The sequence below is a fragment of the Vanellus vanellus genome (assembly GCF_965231255.1).
Source record: "Vanellus vanellus genome assembly, chromosome: 9".
In the NCBI taxonomy this organism is placed as follows: Eukaryota; Metazoa; Chordata; class Aves; order Charadriiformes; family Charadriidae; genus Vanellus; species Vanellus vanellus.
In genome coordinates, this window is record NC_138914.1 from 18,176,040 (window position 1) to 18,200,329 (window position 24,290).

General features: G+C 57.3%; 1 protein-coding gene across 1 annotated transcript; it reads left to right on the forward strand.

The window, feature by feature from the left end:
* Window positions 1–14: 14 nt before the first annotated feature.
* On the forward strand, window positions 15–24,290 carry TWF2 (twinfilin actin binding protein 2). The gene is made up of 9 exons (XM_082487601.1): window positions 15–129; window positions 10,136–10,213; window positions 14,441–14,619; window positions 16,229–16,324; window positions 17,151–17,255; window positions 21,760–21,885; window positions 21,984–22,134; window positions 22,565–22,686; window positions 22,857–24,290. The coding sequence occupies exons 1-9, from the start codon at window positions 105–107 to the stop codon at window positions 23,022–23,024; spliced, it is 1,050 nt and encodes a 349-aa protein (XP_082343727.1). The 5' UTR covers window positions 15–104; the 3' UTR covers window positions 23,025–24,290.

Below are 24,290 nucleotides of genomic sequence, written 5' to 3' on the forward strand. Positions count from 1 at the left end.
TTCCAGACTCCGGAAGCGGGCGGTGCTGCCGGCGGAACCGTTTCCTGCCCGGGACGCGGCGGAGCCGGAGCTGGAGCGGAGGGTGAGCGGAGCCGAGCGGAGCCATGACTCACCAGACCGGCATCCACGGTAAGCGGCGCCCGCCGAGCCGCTGGTCCCCTTCCCGCGGGGTGCCTGTCGCCCCCGCCGCCGGACTGGGCTCGGCAGGGGTGGCACCCCCGGTGTCCGTCCGTCCCCCCCCCCTCCCGGGCTGGGCTGCTCCTCTGTACCCCGCTCCGGAGGCAGCGGGCCGGGGACGCGCCCGAAGCATCCCCCGGCCCCGCCGCGGGAGGCTGCCGGGCGGTGTCGGTGTCGCGGTAAGCGATGATGGGAGCGATAAGATGAAGCTTCCCGAAAGAGCCGGCAGGTTTTCCTGTGAGTAGCCGGGGGGGGAAGCAGCGATCCAGACTCGTAGGAGGTGAAGGAGGGAGTCTGGCTCCGGGGATGCTGCCGGTGAGGGGCTCTCCTGCATCCTTTGTCTGGGCTGATGCTCGGTAAACCGCCGTGACACCGCTCGTAAAGGTGCCTTCTGCTGCGGCAGCACCTTAATCCGGGCAGATCTGCTCCGCCGCAACCCCACATCAGCCCCGGCCGCATCCCTTCCCTCCGCCCCCCTCCGCCGTGATGCTGCTCGGTCCCCTCCGTCTCCCGGGGGGTTTGCAGGGAGCCTGAATAAATTCCTGCCTGACCGCTGTATTTGGGGGGGGGAGCTCCCCGCTTTCTCCGCTTGCTCCCTACAGGACCCGGCCAGCACCCTGAGACGACGGCTTTTGCGTTTACGGGTGCGTTTGGTGCGTGACTATGTGCCCTCATGGTATTGCCCTCCTGTTCCCCACCAGCCAACTCAATTAACAATGTTAATCAGGAGTAGAGGTGCTGCATAATTTATGGAACCGAATCAATATGTGAGCAGGGATGTGAGAGCAGCTGCCCCTGAAGCCCTGCTCTAAGCTGGCCGGGTGCGAATCCAGCACCGCTGTGTGTCCTGCGAGGGGAGTGGGGACGCTGGCCTCCCCCTCCTCACGGCCAGCACCTTTGCGCCAGGGTGTTGAATTTGTGGCTGCTGTTCCTTCGTGGCACGAGCATCCTTGTTCCTTGAGTGTACGGACAAGAGCATCCTTCCCCTTCAGATGCTCCTGGAGGAGCTGTAGTTGAGAAGCAGTTGGTGATGGGGCTTAGATGTTTCTCCTGCTTTGCCTGGGACTGCTGGTAGCTGACAACATTTGGGTTCAGATTCATTGCTTCTGGTTTAAGCTGAGGTCCTGTTGTTCAGGCTCTAGCTGAATTTTCCCTCTACTATAAAAAAAAAAAATAATTTTTAAAAAACATCAGCAGGATGGATGCCAGCACCCACCTGGACTCTCGGTGTGCCGGTCCCACTCTGCAGAGCTCTCCGGTGGGGTTTGGTGCAGGCTAGGCCTGTCGCGCTGCCTGCGCCCCGAGAGGCTGCTGCCTGTTGCTTGCCTCTGTGCCCGTGTGCTCCCACGCTGCTGGTGCCGTCCTCCCTGGCAGCCCCGTGGCAGCCGGGGGGATGCACTGGCTCGGCGAAGCCGATGAGCTGCTCTCTGGGAGCCCTGACCTTCGTCAACCTTGGTTGCCCACTGCTTGGCGAACCCTGCCGGGACCGGTGCAGTGAGTCACTGCCAGTTATCGTTGCCCGTAGGATGTGACGTGCCCCGTCAGCAGCGCTCTGATGGAAAGGGGAAGGGACTTGGACTTCCCCTGAGGAGCTGCAGCCGGGGCAGGGCGGGGGTAGACCCAGCAGCTCTGCCCAGGCAGCAGATCCCCAAGCTCGGGATGGAATGTAAAAAAAAACCTCCCCATGGTTATGAAAAAGAACTTGAGGTTGGGTGGTCTCGCTCTCCCGGCATCTCAGGCATCTCTGGGTGGCTCAGGTCTCTGTTTCGGCTCCTCCGTCCCCTGCTGTGCAGTCTCTCTTCTGGGGAGCGGCAGTTTCCTCTCTGAATGCAAATCTGCCCCTCCAACACCTGCGATGCTGAACTGGGACGCTCTGGGCTTTAAGGGTACCGCTTTGGGGGCTGGGGGGGGTATTTCCGTCCTCCCCACCCTGGAATGGTGACCAAATTAATTCCTTTGCTTGGCAGAGAGCAGATTCGATATTAGATGAGGAGCAATGATCCTGCTGCTACTCTCATTCCCTCTGCTGAGATGCTGAGGTTTGGTGTTTGCTGAGGAGGAGGAGGAGGGATTTTCTACATCTTCCTGGTGTCTGGAGCCTTGTTATTTTTGTGTGTGCTCGTCGCTTTGTATTTTTTCATTCCCATTTCTCCCCTATTTGCAGGAAGGCATCTGCTCCCAGGGGAATTACAATCGAACCCGCCAGCTGGCTTAGGGGATGTTGCGGGCAAGCCGGTGAGAGATTTTGGTCACCGCTGTGGTAGATCAGGGTGAGAGCAGGGTGACGTGGTGATGGGGGAGCCCCCAGAGCGGACCCCTGCTGTGATGCTAGCGAGTCATCCCGGCTTTTGGGGAGAAGCAGGTGGTCCCCAGAGAGGGGGAGTGATGGCAGAGCTCACCGGGGGGTGCAGGGCTGCAGGTTTGGGGTGTTTAATCAGGGCTGAGTCTTTCACACAGAGGCAAGGGGCTAATTATTAATTTTTTTTAGGTATCTGTGGCAGCTCCCTCGAAGGTGCTGGCAAGAAAACCGGGCTGCCATGGAGACTGCCGGGCTGGGGAGGTGGTTGGAAGCTATCGAGGGTTGCTGTGGGCTTCCCGGGGCTGGAAACCTGCTTTTTAGCTACAGCTGGAAAGGTTCAATGAGTATTTTTGCAGTCCCTGTTCTGCCCTGAGTGGCATTAGGTGGGGACAGCAGTCGCTGTTCTAGTTTAAAAGCCAGGCCTGTGCCTCGGGAAGGCGATGCTGAACCAGGGCTTTGATGCTGGTGGGAGGTCACCCAGTTGCCCACTCTTTCATGACCTCTGGATAGAGAGGAGGAGTCTCTCAAAGGGCATTCTTTTTTGATCTAGAAAGTAAAGAAATCAAATGCATGTTGTTTCCTCAACCAAAAAAATAGAGTTTGATGCCGTGTCTTTTTGGGTGAGGTGGCAAGACGTGGGGATGGGGAAGGACCTTTGCTCCTGTCCATGGCTGAGCCTCTGCTTTGCCCCAGGACTGCACTGGGAAAGCATCTGTTAGTAACAGACGTTTGCTTCAGGAGAAGCGTAACCACGATGCACGCAGGCAGGAATGATGTCAGATGGGATTAAAGGAGCGGAAAGGGGAGACCCGGGAGCTGCCGTGCCTCCAAAGGTCTCCTTCAAAAGCAGCCAGCTTCCTGGCTCTTCAGCGAGAAGAAAGAAGGAGATTCTGTCCCCATCCACCGCTTCCCTGGCCCCTCTCCTCCCACCATGCTGGGAGGCAGCGCTGGCTCCGGAGGTGCCTGACTGCCTGAATTTGGGGGTGGCTTCGCAGCTGGGATGCTGGGGACATGTCACACCGTACCATCAGCAAAGGAGGAGAAGGGATGGCACCGGGCTGCTGCAAGGATGGTTTAAGGAGCTGGTCCCCGCTTTTGAGCTCTTTTCTGGGGTCGGCACCCAACTTGGAGGTTGATACCCACTTGGAGCGATGGCTCATATCCCAGCGGGTGGCCCATCGGAGTGACCAGAGTGGCAGCATGGGTGGAAGACCCTATGAACGCCCTGAGATGTCAAACCCCTTGAAGTTAAACACCTAGAGTGGCGGGGTAGACGAAATCCCTCGGAAAGTCTGTATCGAGAGGCTGTCAATGCAATGAGATCGCTGCCAGGGTCTGTCCCTGGCTCCCTGTCCCCCGCGACGCGCAAAGCAGTGCTCCCAGTGGTGACTTTACTGGGCAGAGAAAAGGAACAGCAACCAGCAGCTTCTGCAGGCGAGGCAGGACTGTGCGTGCTGGCACCACCGCTTTGCTCCGGGATGCTGTGTTGCCGGCTGGATCCGACCGATGCTGCCCGCAGGGTGGGCGCTGCCTATCCCGGAGCGAGGGAAGGGCCGGATAGCTCCAATCCGAGGTGGCAAAGCGGAGACAAGACAGGTTCTGGGCACACACGTGGAAAATGGGGTGTTGAGAAGCAAACAGCTGGCGTCAGGCGGGTGCCTGAAAGTCTCTGGGCAGGGTGTGCAATACGGACCAGGAGTTGTCCACGTGAAATCCTGCAGGATATGGCCCAGCCCTGTGGAAAATTAGGAGAAAAGCTTTGCTTGTGTCCTGTCTTTCCTCCTTTTTTTTTTTTTCTTTGTTCTCCCCTTCTTTCGATTTTCTTCTGACGTCTGTAGCTTTTTCCCAGAGAAAAGATTCCCTACAAGCACATACTATTTTTTTGTTCCATGGCAAGAAATAAAATCCTCTTAGTGCTTAAACTGGCCAGCCACATCCGTCAGCGGAAAAGCTCTCCGCGGCAAGCGGGTTGAGCAGGCGCTGCGTGACGGAGTTACACTGGGATAGACTGAAAAGGAGGAATTTTAGCAGCAGCAACAGCTATTTTATACCTGTTGCAGTTGTGTCCTTTCCTGGATGCCCCGGCAGGAGCTGCCTGTGCAGGGAAAGTGTGGGAGGTGCAGCTGTAACGGTGTTTTATCTATCAGCATCTCGACTGCTGTCTGGCCATGCATCTCCGGAGCTCGGACAAGCATTGTCCCAGGTTTGTAGCTAGATTTTTGGTTGAGTTTCCCTGTTGCGCCCCAGACGCGCTGTGACCCGGGCGGTGAAACGGAAACAGCCGCTTGGAGTCGCATCAATGTGAAGATTATGTCCAGGGAATGAAAGATTGATGGCCGGAGGCTCGGGTTTCCCATCGAGAGGGCGAGGTGACTTTGATGTATTGAGAGAGGCATCTGTTTCAGGGAGCATGTATTATTGATCTGGGAGCTGGGCGCTGTCATCGGGATGGGGGGGGGGGGGGGGGAGATTGGGAAGGGTCAAATAAGCAAAAACCTGTTGCCCCTGCAACAAGCGAGGGAGAGGATGGAGGAGGGAAAGGTGCGGGGGCGGCGGCGTGGCTGTCGCCTCCATCCCCATCCCTGCGGTGCTTCCCTGGGGGCTGTGCGGGCGGCCCCGCTGGCACCTTGGCATCCCCAGGGAGAGACCGGCCCGTTGCTGTGGCTACGGCTGTCATCACTGCGCGGAGCCTCTGCCTCCGTCCGGCCTCCTTACAGCCTGCCTCCACTCAGATAAGCCAATTGGGGCTGTAAACAGAAAAAAAAAAAAAAGGCTTGGCTTTGGGGACAGCTTTTGTGGCGGGGTGTTACCCACAAGCACCATCTTGCAGTGTTTTTGAGGAAGCGGGATGCTTCAAGCCCAGCACTGAGATGTCCCAGGGACCGATCCGAATGGTCACGTCCCAGGGCAGGGTGGCCGCCTGCTCTGGCTGCAAACAGCATGTCCCGTCAGTAGGTGAAGGATCTGGCCGTCCCGCTGGTCCCCGAGGTGTGGGGTCTTCGGGCTTTGGTCCGTGTCTGCTCAGTGCTGCCGAGAAGGGAGGCACCGCCTTGCCTTCCCACCACGAGCTCCTCTTCTCCTCTGGCAGCTTTCCTGCACGGTCAGGGCCACCTGAAGGCCACCTCTGGCCAATCTGTCACCTCCCTGCCACGCCACGAGCTGCCCAGCCTGGGTGCCCTGGTGCCAACAGACGGCTCTGCTCGGCCCTCCATCCCAAATGAGTGCCAGGGAGGTTTTGTGGTGTGGAGGGACCTGGAACACGCTCTTAACAGGCTGCTAAATGCATTTTAATTCATGCAGGTGGCTCATGAATATAGGGGACAGCTCATCTGCAGCCTACAAACAGGCAGGAGAGGGAGGTGTTGCACGACTCAGTGGCCGGAGGCGATTTTTGGGCTGTCAAGGGAGGGTGGCTGTGCACGCTGCGTCTGCCAGGAGGGTCAGCAGCAGGGCTGCTTTGTAGAAAGGCCAGAAGGTTCCTCAAGATGCCCCTAAGCTCACCCTGCCTTAAAGCAGCAGCATCCCAGGAGGGTTTCTGGAGGTCTTTCGGGGCAGGGATGGAGGCATGGTGTCCTTCCCAGTGTTTGGTCATCCTCATCGTGAGATTTCCCAAATGCTGAGGTGGGACCTGATGTTTCTGGCTGGAAAACCAGTACCAATTGTTCATATTTTTCTCCTCTGAGCTGACCATCCCCAGCTCCTTTAGTCGATCCTGCACGCTGTGCCTTCTGGTGTAGGACATCTGTCCTGTGCCTCGCTCCTTGCACGATGCTGAGCCTGGACGTGCTGTTTATGCTGTGCCTGAAGCCTTGTAGCCACCAAATAACATGGTCGTCCTTTTTTTCATGCTTTCATGAATGACTTTGCCTGCAATAGGGTGAAGCAATTAGCCTGTGATTTGGCTTGCAACCCACTTCTCTTCTATGGAGCAGCTGGACCCTACCCTGTGTTGGTATAGCTGGTCCTTCTCCTAGTCATGGTACTTTGCCTCCTACTGAGTTTCATCCCATTTCTCCAGTCTCCTGAGAGAATGGTGAATTCTCCTCCAGCGCGCGGTTGCATCTCCTCTACCTTCCCACCTTACAGCTGCAAAAAACACTGTTGCAGTTGCCAGAGGTGTTTATGGAAATGTGGACTAAACCTGGATCCACCACAGGTCCCCAGGAGACCCTGCTCAATCCAACCTCTGATGCATCCCAGAGACGTCTGTGTGGTTTTGTGCCGGTGCTGTAGAAGTTCACCACCACCGTGTTTCCCAGACCGGCTTCCGACACATCGAGACACTTAGAAAGCCGAGCTGAGATCCTTGAAGCCCGCAAGTCTGTGGCTCTGCTGGCGGAAGCTAGGTTGATCTCATGCAACTTTGTTCTCTTACTGGCTGTAGCCCAGCTTGGGTTTGTTTCTGGATTATTTGTTCCAGGATTTTCCAGGAACCCATGTCAAGAGAGTGACACACAGATCCCCCTCCAGTCCTCTGCCCCATCACTCTTCCCTTCCCCGTCTGGGTACAAGGATGGTCGGAGATGTCCCCATGCATTGGCTGTGCTGATGTGTGCCCAGCATCTTCTTTCCCACCTTGCCGCATTGTCAAGTGCAGGAGACAAACCAGAAAAAGCAGCTGATTTTTGTGGTTTCTCCACACGCAGGTTTTTCAGCCCTTGGGTTAGGTCCTGGAGACTTCCCAGCACGGAGATGCCTTGAGGCGGAGGTACTGCTTGCCTCCATCTCCAGGGTAAGGTCTCCTCCTTGCCTTTCTTCCAGAGCCGGATCTGGACTTCTATATTAATATTTCAGGCACGCGAGCCATCTCGCCAAGTGTGCTGTGCCAATTAAGTTGTAATCATGCCATAATGAAGCAGTCTCTGAGCTTGTGCTGGAAACCTTTGCTAGCTTATTCCTCTCCCTCCTCGCTGGCTCTTGGCTGTGTTGCAGGAGACAGAAGGGGACGTCAAACACCACGGTGATCTTTTTATTTAAATGAAAATGGCTTTTTTATTATTATTTTTTATTATTTCAGCAGAATTACAGCTCAGAAGCCCGTTCTGAGGTTTTTTTGAAAGCTCTGCCGCTGTCTCCTCTGGAAAGCATCTCCTTCCTTGGCTGACCCTGTGGTATTTCCCGTCGTGCGCCCGGCTCCTCCGGCAGCATCTGTGCTTTCCTCTATCCCCTTAAACCCCTCTGTGCCTACACAGGTCCCAGTGCTTTGCCGTCCCTTGTCTATCACTCAACCATCAATCATATCAGCTGCCCATTCAATACTCCTGGGCCCTCCTTGCATTCCCAGGTGGGCTGTGGGGTCGCCTTTGCCCAGACTCCTGATTTTCCAGACCCCTGTGCGCCCTTGGGCTCTGGGAAGGATGGGGTGAGGCTGGAGGGATTTGCAAGCTGCTTAGTGCTGCAGAGCTTTCCTCTCTCTACCCCAAAGTTGGTGCTGTAGAAACATCCAAGCCCGATGTTATTCTCTCCTATTTTGGCAGTGTAAAGGGAATCCGTGAAGCTTAATGCTTATTAGGAGCTTTTGTCTTCTGCGTGAGGTTTCCTGGATGTATAAATGTCTCTTTTTCTCCTCCTCTTCTGCATCGTGTGGTTGCAATAACCACAGATGCTGCCGGAAGGAAAGAGCCGCTCTCAACAGGGGGCTAAAAATATCGGAGCATCCTTGGGTGGGAACGGCGGGAGCGGGCTGAGCTCCCGGGCAATGCTGGGAGAGGGTGAAGGTCTGCTCTGGGAACTGGAAGAGCTCCATGCCTCGGTGCTGATGGAGGGGGAAGGATGGTGTGCTCGTGGTGGGATTACCCCAGCGAACCTTCTGTGTGTCCCCTAAAATGCCATGAAGGACTGATATGCCTTCGCTGGGGTGTTTGTGTGCCCATTCCCATGGAGTCCTGCTGGGGTGGCACCTCTGGGTTTGTATGGGAGCGTGGCTGTTTGCGGGGTACCAGCCTGGGAGCGCTTCCTCATTTGTGCCTCTTTTCTCCGTGGGAGGGGAAGCCCTCCGGACCTCTGATCAGGGCAGGCTTTGGGCTGGTGGGGCACATGCAGCTCAGATGTGTATCACTTGAGGGGGGGATGGGGACAGGCAGGAGTTCCGCTGGGGGCTCCCCAGGACATCCCTGTCCACCTCTCTGCCTGCTTCATCATCGGTGTTTGTGCGTGGGGACAAATCCATGCCCGCTCCTCCCTCGGGGCTGGGGGAGCTGCGGGCAGTGCCCCAGCCTGGAGTGCCCCTCCAGGGCACAGAGAGCACCGGCGTGTGACAGAGTCGGTGGCCCTCTGTGTCCCTTGGGTGAGTGAGGGGTAACGTCCTCCCGTGGCGATGCCGGGGGGCTGTGCCGAAGGGTGGTACCCGCTGCCGGAGGGATGGAAGCGGAATGGATACAGCCCTTGCCGGCAGGGGATGGCTCCTCTGGCCACCGCGACTTCCCTGGGGATGTAGGGATGGCTTTCTTCCCAAAGTGCCTCGGCCGTGGATGCTCTCAGGCCCCGGGGACCAGAGCAGGGCTCCTTCCTGCTGTGAGCTGCTCCAGCACGGTGCTTGGCAAAGGTCGGGCTGTGCGGCAAAGCCCTGGGAGTGGGGGGGGCTGCTGATGGTGACTCCGAGCACGGATCCTGGTGTGGACTAAGGGGCATCTCTAATCTTTGCCACACTGGTTTCTTCAGTATTTCTAACAAGCGCAGAGCTGCCTGTGGCTTTGAACTCACAGGACCCCCTCGGCTGCATGGCCGCATCCAGGAAGGGCCTTGCGTGTGTAATCGGAGGGGCTTTCGGGGGGACCCAGGCTGGGAGATGCTGCGCACTCCCTGGGCTGGGAGATGCTCCTTGTCAGGGGTCTCGGCCCCTCCAAGCTGCATCTCTTGGGCATTGCCTTCACACGTAGCACGTCCCGGGTGGGACAGGGAGCTCTGCGCTGGTGATGCTCTCGGGGTGGGCAGATTAAGCCTCTGATGCTGGCTGCGGGCTGCCGCTCAACATCCGCTGCCCGCTGTTCCCTCCTGGTAGGATGCTGAAGACTGGTTGCTGTGCTTGGTGCTTGGGGAGGGGGGATGAAGAGGAAGGTGGGTCCCCAAAACGCTTCCCAAAAGCCCTCTGCAACCAAAGCCCCACCAGCTCTGGAGCAAAACCCTGAGGCCATTGCCTTTCCCTTCTCCAGGGGGTCGGCTTCAAACCAGTGCCTCCAGTTTGGAGTCATGCTGGTCCCCAGCTGCCCTGAGAGCAGCATCCCTGCTGCGTGTCACGAGCCCGGGACGTCACAACCTGTCAGGACATCTTCCAGCCACCCCCTGTATGCAAACCCTGCTGCTCTGTAAAGTGAATAAACTTGTCACTTGAGCCCTCCCCGCCTGCACCGGCCAAGCCATCATCTAAATTTGGGTGATTATGTTCACCCAGGCCAAGTATCAAGTTCTCTGGATCACATGCGCTCCCAGCTGCTATTTAACTCGGACGCCTCGGGGAGCCACAGCACTTCACTCCCAGCTGTTTGGGTTTTGTATTATTATTATTTTTATTATAATTTTTGTGGCACCGGAAATTTTAATTATTTTTTTTATTTTTAAATTTCTATCCTATCAAGTTGCTCCCCTCCCCAGCCAGTCACCGAGCTGCCCAGCACCTGCTTTGACTGTTAAATCTGATCACGATGTTTCTGGTTCTTTCAGCCACCACGGAATTAAGGGACTTTTTTGCCAAAGCCCGAAACGGTTCGGTTCGGCTCATCAAGGTCATCATTGAGGATGGTAAGTCCTGTTTTTAAGCGCTTTGATTTACGCTGTGTCAGTTCTGTTTTGCCTCTCGTCTTTTCCTCTTTGTCGCTGCCGTGCCAGCTCGTATGTTTGGAAAGCCCGAGGAAAATCCCGCTGGGGCTCCCTGGCACGTGGCAGCCCAGAGCTGAAATACAAGCCCAAAATCTGGGTGTGCTGGTGAGCAGCTATCAGAGCCCCGGGGTGGCTCCGAGGAGGAGCAGCAACTTTGCCGGCAGACTGACGCCGGTGTCTGGGATTGGTGCTGGGCTGTGGGTGGCTTTTGCTGCAACTGCATTGAATTTTGTTACGGGGAGCTCTGCGAGAAGTTTCTGTGGGTGCCGTGGGACCACGGTCGCGGGCGACTCACAGCATCATCCTCCTTGGACGCGGCATCCCATGCCAGGCAAGGAGATGCGCTGGGCGTGGGGGTGCTCCTTAGCTCAATTGCATCCCGCGAGGGATGCCACATGCTGAAACCCAGCCCAGCCCAGCCCCTGCTCCTGCGCACAGGGATGCCCCTGGCCCACTTTGCGGGCTGGCACCAACCTGCCTGCGTTTGCCCCACCGAAAGGAACCTTTGGGTGGCCTCTACGCCTGTCAAACAAGCGAGCGGAGCAAAGCACTGATTGAGAGTCCCAGCGGGGAGCCTCCGTGGTGTAGGTTTTCCTACCTTGGCCTCATGCAATTGCATATGAATGACTTGTTTCTCACTGCAGCGGGGACGTTAATGCCCTGCCAGGCTGCCATCGCCACCTCCCTTGGGTGGGCCACCAGGACCACGCTGCAAATGCCGACGTGGATGAGGTCATAAGGAATCGGTGCCAGCTTCGGAGGGACTGCGAAATCCTGTTTGGAAGAGCAGCGTGACTTGAAACACACGGGACACATCAGCAGGGCCACTGCAAGCTTCATCGGTGTTGGCTTTGTCCTTGGCGAGGTCCCTGCATGTTGGGATGTGACATCTGTGTTGTTTCTTCAGACCATCTTTGGCAATGATGTTGCACTCTCGACTCCTTTTTCTTTTAAAAAGTGGGAGTCAGGTTTGTGTTAGGATAAGTTACGGATGCCCCTAAGCCTGGACTTAGGATGCTAGGGCTTGTGCCGCTGGCTTTGGGCTGTGGCCAGTGACACCAGCAAGGGAATTCTTTTACCATCAATGGCAACCACGTCCCACCATCTCCACTCAGGCTGAATGGGATATATTTATCTGTCTGATGTGTTGGTGGCAGCAGCTGCCTCGTGGACCAACCTCACTCAGCAGTGCTTTGTGCTTCCCAGTCTGGCTACCCAACCCTGCCGGCTCCTGGACCGGCCACGGGCAGCTCTGGAGGAGTTAGGATGTCTGCAGAAGCCTCTGAGATGTGGCAGAGCCTGAGGCTCCGGTGGGGAGGCAGGTGGAAGGAGGGGAGCCAGGAACATCTGTGTGCTGAAGGGCTTGGTCTGCTGGGGACAAGGTGGTGGTGGTCCTACCAGCCTGGCTCAGGGACCTCCTGTCTGCCCTGCCACGTGACTTGGGACAAGTTTTTCGGTCTCTGTGAGCTACTACTCTTTTCTGTAACACAGGGGACATCAGCCTGCTGCTACCCACCAGAGAAGGACCTTTGGCCAGTAAAGAGTGGCCAGGCAGACACTACACCTGGACAAACAGACTCAAGCACATATCCCTGGGGTATGTCCCGAGCTGGCTGGGGAGGACATGCCAGCTGCCCTGCCTGCACAGAGGATGTGGAAGAGGAGCCTCCAGCCCTGCTTGATGGCTTGCAGAGGACCTTCTGCCCTACGGGGCATTAGTCTTGGGGCATGTCAGAGCAGGCAGTGGTGGGTGGAAGGAGAGGAAGACAGCAGATGCTCTGTGTCCGGGCATCCCCAGGACAGCAGCTATGGCTGAGCAACCCTTTGGGAGCTGTTTGAGGTGATGTTGCCTTTGGGGGCTGGCCAGAAGAAGCCAAGGTTGGATGGAGAAGGTGTGTGTGTGTGTGGGAGCAGATTGCACACTGAAGCTCAGCAATGCTTTCCTGGCATGAGAACCACTCGTGGTCCAACGTGAGTTTAGATCATGCTTTACTGCTCATCGTCAGCAGGTTTCTGGACAAGGTTGGCTTTGTGGTCTTCCCCGTTGAGTGTGTTTCTTTGCCCGTGGGTGATGATGTGCACTGAACTTTGCAGACTCCCGGCGGCTGTGCTGTGCCCCCGCAGTGCCCGCCAGAGCCGCAGGCAGGGCTGCCTTGCTCCAAAATGCCTGTACAAGGCAGCCCTGCCTGCGGCTGAGTGCTGGGGGCACCTCGAGGGCCAGGAACGCTCCCAGCTGCGCTTTTTCCAGCAGTGGCATCCTGCAGAAACGCAGCCTGAAATAGCCGGCGCTGACTACGATGCTTTGCTGAGGGGCGGATGCCTCAGGTTTCCCTTTCCCGATGCTTCCCGGGGAAGGAAATTTAGCTGTGAAAGGGTTGAGTTGAACTGCGAAGAGCCCGACGGGAGGCAGGGGAAGGAGCAGCTCCTCCAGCCCAGGGGAGGGCTGGAGGCTGTCGGCTTGCGGCAGCACGGCCGGGGTCCGGCTTGGGCGCAGCCCAGGAATAGCCTGGAGTGACTCGGCACCGATTGCCTGGCGCGTGAGGTGTCGGGATGTTTGGCAGATGGAGACACCCGCGAGCTGCCAGCGTGTTCGGCCAGGCGGAATTCCTCGCAGTCTCTGCGGGATCCCAGGTCTTTGCAGTACACAGATCCATTTGCAGGGCGCTCTGTTTATTTTAGGGGTGCGTTGAGGTTTTTACGCTTCTCTTTCACAAAACAGGTAGTTTTGCTGAAGGTAAAGTATTTTCAGCACGTTTTTCTCTGCTGTCCTTGTTACTGTACCGGTAGCATGTGCTCCTCAAGCAGCAATAATTCTGGGTTCAGCGTGCGATGGCAGATGCCGTGGCGGCGTGGTGTTGGGCAGGGAAGAGCTACGCCGCTGTCGGTGGGGGAATGCCCTGCTCGGATGGCAAGGGGGGGGTGAGAGAAATTAATCCCAAACCCTTTATTCCCCAACTCTTTTCCTTAAAAGCTTTCCCGGCACAGGATTCGGAGCTGCTGAGCTGGATGGCTTGGGAGGAAGAGGGCTGTGCCCCAGCCAAGGGGCTCCCCGGCTCCCCACGGGCAGCGGGGCTGTGGGCAGAGGTCCAGGCAGGGCAAGTGCCCGGCTGAGCATCCCCTTGAGTGCCAACTGTCTAAGGCCCAAACTTGTTTTGCTTTGGTACCTTCAGATTTTCCTACGTCATCTTCTGGGTCCCAACATCGCCCCCCAGAACTTTCTGCATCTAAAAATGGAATAAAAATACAGGCTGTTTTCCAGAAACATGCACCGATCGCCTCCAGCACCATCACTTTTCCATCCAGCCATCTCAAAACTTGGTTTGACCCTCACAGGATTTTTTTCCATGTTCCTAGGATGCCTGCACCAGTCTTTAAATCCCAGCTGAGTGCTGCCCAGCTTGCAGGGCTCCCAGCCCCACTGCTGCTTGCGTAGCAGCTGAAAAGAATACCCTCCAGACACTTGAGATGCAACCACGTGTGTGAAATATGTAGGTCGATTCCAGAGGCTGGGGCTGTCCTGGCAGCATGTCCCCCCCAAGGCTGGGGTCTCTGGGACACCTCCAGTCCCCACAGACATGGGCTTTGGCTATCGGCTCTGATTTTGACCCCTCTGAAGTTACGGGGAATCTGACAAGAGCAGTGTTGGCTCATCATCCTGGTTTTTGCTATAGGACTTTCATTTTTCTCAGTACCCCAAATCTAGGTGGTTCCTCGTGTCCCTGGTGAGGTCTTCTAGTGCCCAAGCCACTAGAGCTTGTCCAGGTGGGATGGAGGAGGCATATGTTCCCCTGTGCGCAAGGGGTGATGTTTGGGGACTACACAGCTGGAGGGAGCAGAGTGGAAGGAGGCTGCTGATGGTCACCAGAAAGAAGACCATGGGAGAGAAGGAGATGGCTGAGCAGGAGGCAGTGGGATGCTGGCAGAAAACCAACCCCTCCACGGTGGCTGTGGGCCTGATGGCATCTCCTGGGGGGTCACCCATGGGGGTGTACATTCATGCGTGTGGTTCGAGACCTTCATCTGTTTTTCTGTAGGACAGCATTGTCAGCACTGGAACTGCAGCAAGCCCATAGATGAGCCGTCCCGTGGTCCTGCAAGGTGAGCTAAGTCTTGCCTTCATCTAACACCACCTTTTCCCTCTTCTTCCAGAACAGCTTGTGCTGGGAGCCCACAAAGAGCTGTCCCGGCGCTGGGATGCTGACTACGATGCCTTTGTGCTGCCCTTGCTGGATGAGCAGCAGCCGTGCTACGTGCTGTACCGCCTGGACAGCCAGAATGCCCAGGGCTACGAGTGGCTCTTCATCTCCTGGTCCCCCGACAGCTCCCCGGTGAGCACCGTGCCGGGCTGTGACCCGCCAGCATGGGGACACGGACATGCTCTGGGAGGTGGAGGGTGGAGGAGATGCTGGCCAAGTTGGTTTTGCGCTGAGGCTGAGGAGGAGCGTTCACACCCTCCATCACCGTGCCCCGGTTAAGGAGCGGAGAACGCTCTGGGGATGGGGGATTTTTTTTAAAACACAGCAAGGTACACCGGACCCCGTCTCTGTCCGCTTTGCAGCGCTGCGGGAGGAGGTGGAGGGACTGGGATGTAGCTGGGGGGGGGGGGGGCGGTATGGACCACAGGGCTGGGATGGAGCCGTCCCACCGCAGCTCTGGCCGAAAGCATCGCTGGGAAGAGCTGGTGCTGGCACCGACGCGCCTGGCCCCGCGCCGCTGGAGGGCTGACGCAGAGCGGCTGCCGGCCCACCGCCGGGCCCGGCTCCAAAATCAGCCTGAAAAAGGGCCAGGTGGGCTGGTTCCCCCGGAGCCGCCTGTGGCCGGGCCGGCATCGACACCTGCTGGGCTGGCGTGGGGGGATGGAGACGGCGTCGGAGAGCAGGCGCAGAAGGGGTGGTTGGGCGGGTGGTGGTCTAGAGGATGTCAGCCCTGCGGCGCGGAAAATGCCGTCTGGTTGAGCGTGTTTCTGTAACGGGCTTTCGGCGGCCCTGAGATTTACTGCCGTGGTAAACCCTGCACTTGCCATATATATATATATATATATATATATGTATGTATGTTAAATATTTTATATAATCTATAAGTTATATAGATTTACTGCCGTGTTAATATGTGCACTTGTCATATATATAAAAAATTATATATTTGTTATATATCTAACAAATATGTTATTATTATATATTATCATATATATTATAACATGCATATATAGAAAAGACCCTCCGCAGCTTGTCGAGGCATATCTATCAAGTATATATTGTTATATATACACACATGTATACACACACTTATACACAATCATAACATATATATCATTTTGTATGTGTGTATACATATGTGTGTATATGTACACATACACAATTATAATAAAATAATATAAAATATATTATTTTATACATGTTGCATGTACATACACATGTATATACATATAATAATATATTATATATTATATATAATAATATATAATATAAATATGATATATAATAATAATATATATAATGATAATAGATATTTTTTATCTCTATATCTCAACAAACTGTGGAGGGGCCAAGGAGCGCGCTTCCCTCTGTTTTGCAGAAGAATGATGGAAAAGAAGTGCCGAGAGGCAGAATTCCCCTTTAGTTGATTCTGGTGGTATTTGCACCTCCTCTTCCCCAGGTGCGGGAGAGAAATGATGCGCTGGAGCTCAGGGATGGGAAAGCAAAGCACAGAATAAGCCGGCAGATCGCAGGTAGCGCTTAGTGAGGCTGCTCCCTGCCCGGAGATGCTGCGGGTGGAAAATCAGCCTGGATAGGAACTAAGGTGGTTGCTTCCAGGGAGGGCTGAGGTTTGCGGAGCCAGTGGTGGGACGGTGACTGTGAGCATCGGGTACCTCTCGCGCAGAGGTGCGGCTCTCCGGTCCCCTCTCTGACCGCGCGTGCCACCTTCCTCCTCGCGCAGGTCCGGCTGAAGATGCTGTACGCCGCCACCAGAGCCACCGTGAAGAAGGAGTTTGGCGGAGGGCACATAAAGGACGAGATGTTTGGAACGGTGAAGGTACGGTGGTGGTTCCTGGGCAGCCTTTTGAGCTCAGCCCTGACCTTCAGCAGCCTACCCCAGGCTCGGCACCAAAGCCTGGCAGGACGTGGGATGCTGACATTTGGCGGGGACAGCACGGACGTTTGTCCCCTGCGGTACTTTAGTTTCCCCAGTGGCTGCTGCTGCTTTCTCCTGCCTGCACGGCTGCAGTCAGTCTGTGATGGAGACCGTGGAAGAGGTGGGAGGAAGGCTCAGAAGACATCCAGAGCTTTACTCTGAGCGGGAAAAGCAGCGCCAGGCGGTGGCAGTGTCACTCCAGCAGCGAGAGCTGCTGCCGCACCGGGGTCATCCGGCAGCGCTTGGCAGGAGGTTCCTCCTTCTCTTCCATGGGCTTTTCGCAGAGGGAGCTGCACAGCCAGGCCTCCCGGGTGTCATCTGGAACTTCTGGTGCCAATGAGAGCCTGGAAGCTTCCCCACTGCTGCCCTCCTACTCCGGGGCCCCTCTCTGCTGCTCCCGGGCAATGGTCTCTGTCTCTCACCTCTCACTTTGGTGCTCATGAGCTCTGTTAATCATCCAGAGGAGCCGCGTTGCTGCAGCCATGGGTGCCCGGGGAGGGGCAGGATGGTCTGAATGGGCATGGGCGGTCACGGGCACTGTTTTAAAATTGAGCGTGGGGTTTACATGGAGGCATCCAAGAGTGCTGCTCAGTTGGTCCTCCTGGTAAGGAGCGAGCCTGAGACCCACGGGGTTGCTGAGATGCGGCCTCAAGGCTGAGGGCGCATCCAGCCCCGCAGCAAGAACCACCCCCTGATGCTTCCCCCATCCCTGTCCTTCTGTCTGCAGGAGGACGTGTCCCTGAGCGGTTACCAAAAGCACGTGTCCTCCTGCTCTGCCCCAGCCCCGCTGACCGCAGCCGAGCAGGAGCTCCAGCAGATCCGCATCAACGAGGTGGGTGTCCGCCGTCCTGGGGAGCAGGAGCCCCCCAGACCCTCAGGGTACGCCAGGATGTGTTTGCTGCTGGAGGTGTGGGAGCAAGCATCCCAGTATCCAGCTAAAAGGGATGGCTCGTTTTTTACTGCGCTCACTTGTACCTCTGCAGTTTAACCCGTTCCTGCCCTTGTCGAGGTGGACCGAGCATCCTCACGGTCAAATTGGTGGCATAAAGAGGAATTTACAGACTATTTCCTTTTCCCTTGCTAGGACATGAGCTCAGGGCACTGGTTTGCTCGCTGCAATTGGCAGTCAGAAGTCGGTTTGAGGCTGAAGGCAGGCAGCAGTCTCTTAACTTCTAGGTATTGGGGCAAAAGCTGGAGCTGAGTTCGAAGTCGTGGGGGAGGCAGGAAGAATTCAGGCTTATCTTTGGGCTGCAGCAGCCTCCTCTCCCGTACTCTTCCTCCACGGCTATAAATACGAGGGATGCTGTCCCAAGAAATACAGATTGCAGCCTAAATTTGGGGGCTTACGTGCTGGAAAAAGATGTGGAAGTGGCATGGGGTAGGGCTGGCTTGTAACGCCATCGTCTCCCAGCCGGCATCTCGCGGCACTCGTGCCAACCTCTGTGGTGCTGCGAAATGTGGAGGCGGGGGAGGGGCATCAGCTCACCGGGTGGGATGACCACCTGGAAGTAGGATTTTGTTGAGGTGGGGGTTTTTCACTTAGATGCCGTGGAAAGCCTTCCTCTCTAGAGGAGCATCCCCCTCTCTTCCGCCTGCGCTGGGGCTGTGGGTCTCACGGGTGGATGAGGGCATGCCTGGGAGATGTGAAGCCAATCAGACCGATGGCATTAATTAATGGCAAAAGACGAGGCAGGTTTCCACCTGCCAGAGCAGGTCTGGGGGTGGCAAAATTGAGTGACTTTCAGGAGATGCCACCAAGGGGTGGTCTCCACTGCACGGGTCTTGGTGGTTATTCCAGCTCCCAGCCTGGAGGGTCTGGGCAGGATCCAAGGTGATGCCCACATTTGGAGAAGAAAGAGATGGATGCTGATGGTGGCTCTGTGGCTTGTTTGGCACCTTTGGGTGTCTGTGCCATCACTTTGGCTGGCCAGCGCTGCAGGATTAAGTAGTTTTGGGGTTTTTTTGGGTGGGATGGGCTGTGTCTTGTAGGGTCAGGTATCCAGGTAAGTGGTGCTCATGGTGCTTGTTTTCCAGTTGTTCTGCTGTGCACTGCTTCCCACCCTCACCTTGGCGAGACATAGCTCGTGGGTGAAGGTGCTGCTGCCGTTTGGTTTGGTGGTGGGTTATTTTAAAGGTATGCTGTCGCCTGTGTCAGCCCAGGCCACAGGGAACAGTCACCGACGCTAAGAAAGAGAAGAAAATGGGTGTATTTTTGCCGGTGGGTTTAAAGGTGGGAAGCGGCCGAGCACTGGCTGTGCTGAAGGGTCTCTGTGTTGGTATGGGGGCTGTGCCCGCACAGCCTCGGGCACGGAGCAGGAGGCAGTGGGAGCTACGGCGTGGGGACACAGTGCCACGCTCCCCTTCCCGAGGCAGGGAAACTCACAATTACTGGTAAATACAGCTTCGAGCGGGTTTCTGGGTTCATGCAAAGCAGAGAGGGGGCTTTCACCGAGAGGAGCTATGTGGGGGCAGCTCTCAACCTGTAGCAGCACCCTGCTCCATACAGTGGTGCCTCCAGCCTTGCCACACTGCCCACAGGGTCCTTGTACGTGTGTGCGCATTGCGCGCAGGCTGCGGGGTCCTTGCACGCGCGGGCACGCTGCAGTCCCTTCATTTTGGGGAGCAGACCCAGCGCGTGGGAGAGAGCAGCCAGGGCGGGCAGCGACCTGAGAAGCAGCCCCCGGGCAAGCCCTGACCCCAGCGCTTCTGCGTACCAGGCAGCTTTGGAGCTGGGGGATGAAGCGGAAGAATTACGATTCTATGGATTAAGAGGAAATAAAAGTTGCTGTGCCATGGTCACATGTAAGGGGGTGTCATTCGCAGCTGTCGCACAGTGTTGGGTAGGTGGGTAGAGCAGAGGCTTCGCCAGAACCGTCCCCTCGTGAAGGTTTCTCCATAAGACAGAGAAATGCTCGTTAAGCCAAGGTCAGCACCATGCCAGCATTGAGGAAAGAAGGGGGAAAAAACTAACCTAAAGAAACGGAGATAAAATAACCTCTCCCAGCCAAGCCTGCTGCTGGCAGGGCTGGGCTGGGGGGACAGGATGCGGCACGTGCTCGGCCGTCCCATGCACGGATCCCAGGCTGTGCCCTGGGGAGTGTTTCAGTGAGCCAGTTTTTAAGGTTTTCGAAAAGGGAAGGAGTAGAAAATGCAGAGGTATATGGGGGAGTTGCCGTTGCTAGGACAACTTTCCACCTCTCAGAACTTTTGGACTTCAGCGTGCCTCATGTTGCAGCTTTAGCTCTCGCCGGTCCTCTCAGCCTCCTGGCATTTACGGGGGAGAAAGTTGAGGATCTGGAGGTGCTGGCGGTGGTAATATCCTCATGTCACAGCTCTCCGCAGGGTAGGACTTGGCGAGCTTGTGTGTGCCCTCTGAACCCCCGTGCACTTGCCCTCGGGCCCTTGCTGGTGCCACGGCACGCCGGGAGACGGTCGGACCATGGAGCTTAGGGGTCAGCCGGACCTCTTGCCCACCCGGCACCAGACGACCCTTGAGCAATTATTTCCCAAGAGCTGTGCTTTCACACCCTGTTCATCCCCCAGGATGAACACGGATAGAGGCTTGGGCATTTTTTTCCCCCCACACCTGTAGTATAAGCTATTTGGCACGGGATAGCCCAAAATCTATTGCTGTGACTGCTGAAACTCCTCCAGACGCTGGGCTGGGGCCACCCTGGCTGTGAAGCCGGCAGGAGATGAGGCAGGGACGGATGCCACGTGGGGATGTCGGTTGAGAAGTTGCATGCGGGGCTGCCAGGGCTCGGGGCCGGGGCTCTCCCTCCCGTTCCTCCCCAGCACTGATGTCTCCCGTGTCGTTTTTTGCCGCTCTCCCTGCCCGCGCCGCCAGGACCTGCCTTCCCTGGCCTCCAGCAGAGAGATGGTACGCTTCCATCCTCCCGGCATGTCCGTGTGTCCCCTTCCCCTTCTCGTTTCACACGAGACACCCCACCCCCTCTCCATCCCCGCACGGGGTGCCGTTGATGGTGTGTCTCCTCTCCCCATGCTCGCAGGATTCCCGTTCCCAGGACTCGAACACGGAGATGGTAGGCTGTTCTGCCCGCTTGATGCCCGGTTTTTCCCTCTCCCGGTGGTGTTTTTCTGCATGCTGTGCTCCGGGCACCCCGGCTCCATCACCTCCCCAGGGTGTGGGTACCACCTGGGGCTGCTGTAACGAAGGGCAGCCTTGTAACGAGGTGCACTTTGGTGCTGCTGAGCTGCGTGAGATGTGAGCTGAAACTCCTGCGTTTCTCTTGGCATGCCTTGATTTTTCTTCCTTTTCTCTATCAGGGGGAGGGAAAAGAAAAAAAAAAAAAAAAAAACCAAAACAAAACAAGGCTGGACTGTCTGTATCCAAAATCCTCTAAACTGATCCCAAAGGACAGGGACTCACGCTCGCTGCAGAGCACCTGGGTTAGCATTGCTGGACTGGTTACCTGGGGGGGGTAGGGGGGTGTCTTGAGGTTGGATGGGCTCTTCCGCTGTCGGGGTGACGCCGTCTCCCTGTATTCTGTGGCAGATGGTGGGGGGCTGTTGCTGCTGCCCATCGCTGGTAGAGTACCCTGGCCCCGAGGAGGTATGCCGCGCCTGCCGCGTCCTGCCCCGTTCCCCGCTGCTGGCTCATGGCACCCTCTGGTCCCGGTCAGGGACCCCCTCGTTGCAGCTGGGTGGAGGCACCCAGGGTGGTGCGATGTCTCCGCGATCTCTTTCTCTTCCCTCTTTGAAGTGGGGTTCAGTCTCCTGGACCTGGGGGTTTGCTTGGGGTAGCCGCGGCAGCCTCTGCCTTGCAGGGGTTGCGGGGAAAACAGCGGCTGGGATCTTTCCGAGCTGTGAATCTCTTCATTTCCCAGCTCTGGCGTCGGAGGGGCTGCCCGTCTGCTGCAATTAACCCCCCCCCCCGAGGAGGGGCTTGTGCTCCTCACCCGCGGGGACCTGTGCAGCTGAACGCTGTGATTTCAGGACTCCCCCCATCACCTGCAGGTTGCGGTCGGAGGTGATCGGAGATGGACATGCGCCAGCGTTGGTCACAGCATCCCTGCTAGGGCTTGCTGGGAAGCGTCGGTTTTGAGATGGTCTTTGCTGGGAGTGAAGCAGTGGGGCGTGGGGGGTGCATGGCCGGGGCTGGGTGATCTCCCGGAGCAGCGGTACGGTGACGAGCATCGCCACCCCTAGCTTGGCTGACTTTTGGTGGTTTAATGCCGCGGTTCCCGCGAGCCGGGTGTCAGGCGGCTCCTTGGATGAGAAGCCTTTTGCTGTGGCACTGGCCAGTTTTCCTTTCTCTCCCTTCCCCACCCTCTGCCGGTCTCTGCCCTGACACTTGGGGTGGTCTCCATCCCCAGGTGAAGACGGAGATCAGCGTGGAGAGCAAGCACCAGACCCTGCAGGGCCTGGCCTTCCCCTTGCAGCTGGATGCCCAGCAAGCCATCCAGGCGCTCAAGCAGAAGAAAATCAACTACATCCAGCTGGTAGGTGCCTCGCACGGCTGCCCCGCACCCTGCTGCCCCTGCCTCTTGCTGCCGCCTCTCACTCCTGTCCACTCCCGCGTTCCCCTCTTGTCCATCAGAAGCTGGATCTGGAGCGGGAGACCATTGACCTGGTGCACACGAGCCCCACAGAGATCGTTGACCTGCCCAAGAGGATCCCCCAGGACTCGGCTCGCTACCATTTCTTCCTGTACAAACACTCACACGAGGGAGACTACCTGGAGTCTGTCGGTGAGTGCCCTGGCACCGGGGGCGGCTGGTTAGAGCCCGCACTGGTCCCCACTCTCTGGACCATTGCTGGTGTGGGGAGCAAGCGGGGATGAGGATGGTGCGGCAGGGAACCTTGAGTCGCTTCCCGCTTGCCATCCTCCCGTGATGGGTGCTCCCGGCGAGTTCTTTGGTGCCGAAAGAAGGTGCTACGTGCGGTGCAGGGCTCTCCGGGTGCTGCCTTGGGCAAATCTGTGCAGCCGTTGTGTTGCAGGCGTACTAGAGCCAGGGGAGGTTTGGGGAGGGGTGATGTATGGGATGGCTTTGCCTTCCGTCGCTGAGTAGACTGGGACTCTTGGGGCTGGAAAAGCCCCAATCAGGCTGGGGTGCAGCTGCCTAGTGCTCCATGGCCACGAGCCCGGGCAGCACCACAAGCCCCGCTCTCTTCTCGCAGTCTTTATCTACTCCATGCCTGGGTACAAATGCAGCATCAAGGAGCGCATGCTCTACTCCAGCTGCAAGAGCCGGTTGCTGGACACCGTGGAGCAGGAGTTTTGCCTGGAGATAGCCAAGAAGGTAAGTGCGAGCCCACCCAGAGGTGCTGGAGCAGACCCATGCCAAGCATCTCCAAGGGAACGTGCCACAGCCTTGGTCTGGCCCCGCTGGTGGGCTCGGGGGTGAATTGGGTGCCCCAAAGGTGGCTGTTGAGCTCCTGCTAACCCCCCCCTCGCTGCTCCCGGCCGCAGATTGAGATCGACGATGGAGCCGAGCTGACGGCGGAGTTCCTCTATGAGGAGGTGCACCCCAAGCAGCACGCTTTCAAGCAGGCCTTCGCCAAGCCCAAGGGGCCCGTGGGGAAACGGGGACAAAAGCGGCTGATTAAGGGGCCGGGCGAGAACGGCGAGGACAGTTAGATCCCGCAGGACCGGGCGGTGAACGGACAGCATCCCTGTGCCGCTTCCCGGCTTCCTCTCCGCTGGCCTGGGGATCTTTCCCTCCATCTCAGCCTAATTTTTTTTTCTTCCCTTCTTTTTCCTATTTCATTCCTTTTTTAAACATGAGGATGGCTTGTTGCACCTGGGGGCAGAGCGACGGGGAGGGTTCAGGGTTGTTGGTGTTTCTTTTCCCTGTGTCCTTGCGCAAGCCCCAGGGCTGCCAGAGGAGGACGGGAGCAGCGGGGTCGTGTCCCCCTCGCCTTGCTCCTGTCCCCCCGGGGTGACAGCCGCTGCTCTCGGTGTCCCCTGGGGTGACTGAAGGACACACTCGCCTGCAAGCTGCTCTATGCAAAGGGAAGGGGACGGTGTTGGGGATTCCTGTTTGAAAAGAGAAAATGCTTCTTTCCCTGCTCCCCCAGTCCCCAGATTTTGCTCCCCCATCCCGCTCTTGGTGTGCATGGCCCCTCTGCCCCAGGCCAGGAGCGATCCCGCACCCCCTCAGGGTGCGGGCAGGACCCCTCCCCGGGGCACGGGCTTTGGTGGCAGGAGTTTATCCCCAGGGGGAACCAGCTGGTGGGAGGCGGAAGGTTCCCCTGAGTCCTGAGCTCATTCTGGTCATGGAAAAAAGTCACTCTGCCTTTTGGTGATATTTGCATCCCCTTTTTGAACCCCCCCAATAAGGCTTTTCCCCTCTGAGGGAGCTGTTACAGCCCTGACTTAGCCCCATCCCTGTTTAGGATGGGAGCTGTGAGGGCCCTGAACCCTGGTTCCCCCCCACCCCGTGCCCCAGCCCCTACCATCACCCCCCTGGCTTGCTGCTGGTTCTCTGGTCTGGGGCAGCCCCATGTCTTAAAAATCACGTGGGCTATCCCAAATCCTCGCGTGGGGAAGCATCACAGCCCCTGTGTGCCCCCCGCCGGGGACGTCCCCAGCCACCGAGGGCCATCATCAGCTCCTGGGGATGAGCTTGCCGCTGTGAATTGGGCTTCACTGGGGGCTTTGGCGGGGAGAGCGCCTTGCTGCTGGATACCAGCGAGGGCTCGAGAGCTGCCCGCCTCCCCGGGAAGATGGGAACGGGGTCGGTGAAACCTGCCCTCCGCTTTCCTGCTGCCCTGGCAAACGTGCCGACGTTGCCTTGGCCTCGGGGGAGCAGGAGTGGGCAGTGGGTGCAGGGGTGGTTGAAACTGGGGGGAGCAGAGCACACTGTACTGAACGCTGTATTTTCTAAAGAATAAAGTATTTTTA

Bases quoted from the DNA above. Each gene is read 5' to 3' on its own strand.
- TWF2 (XM_082487601.1), top strand. From the start codon at position 105: ATGACTCACCAGACCGGCATCCACG. The intron at 130-10,135 runs GTAAGCGGCGCC...TGGTTCTTTCAG, and splicing joins TCACCAGACCGGCATCCACG to CCACCACGGAATTAAGGGAC. The intron at 14,620-16,228 runs GTGAGCACCGTG...CTCCTCGCGCAG, and splicing joins GGTCCCCCGACAGCTCCCCG to GTCCGGCTGAAGATGCTGTA.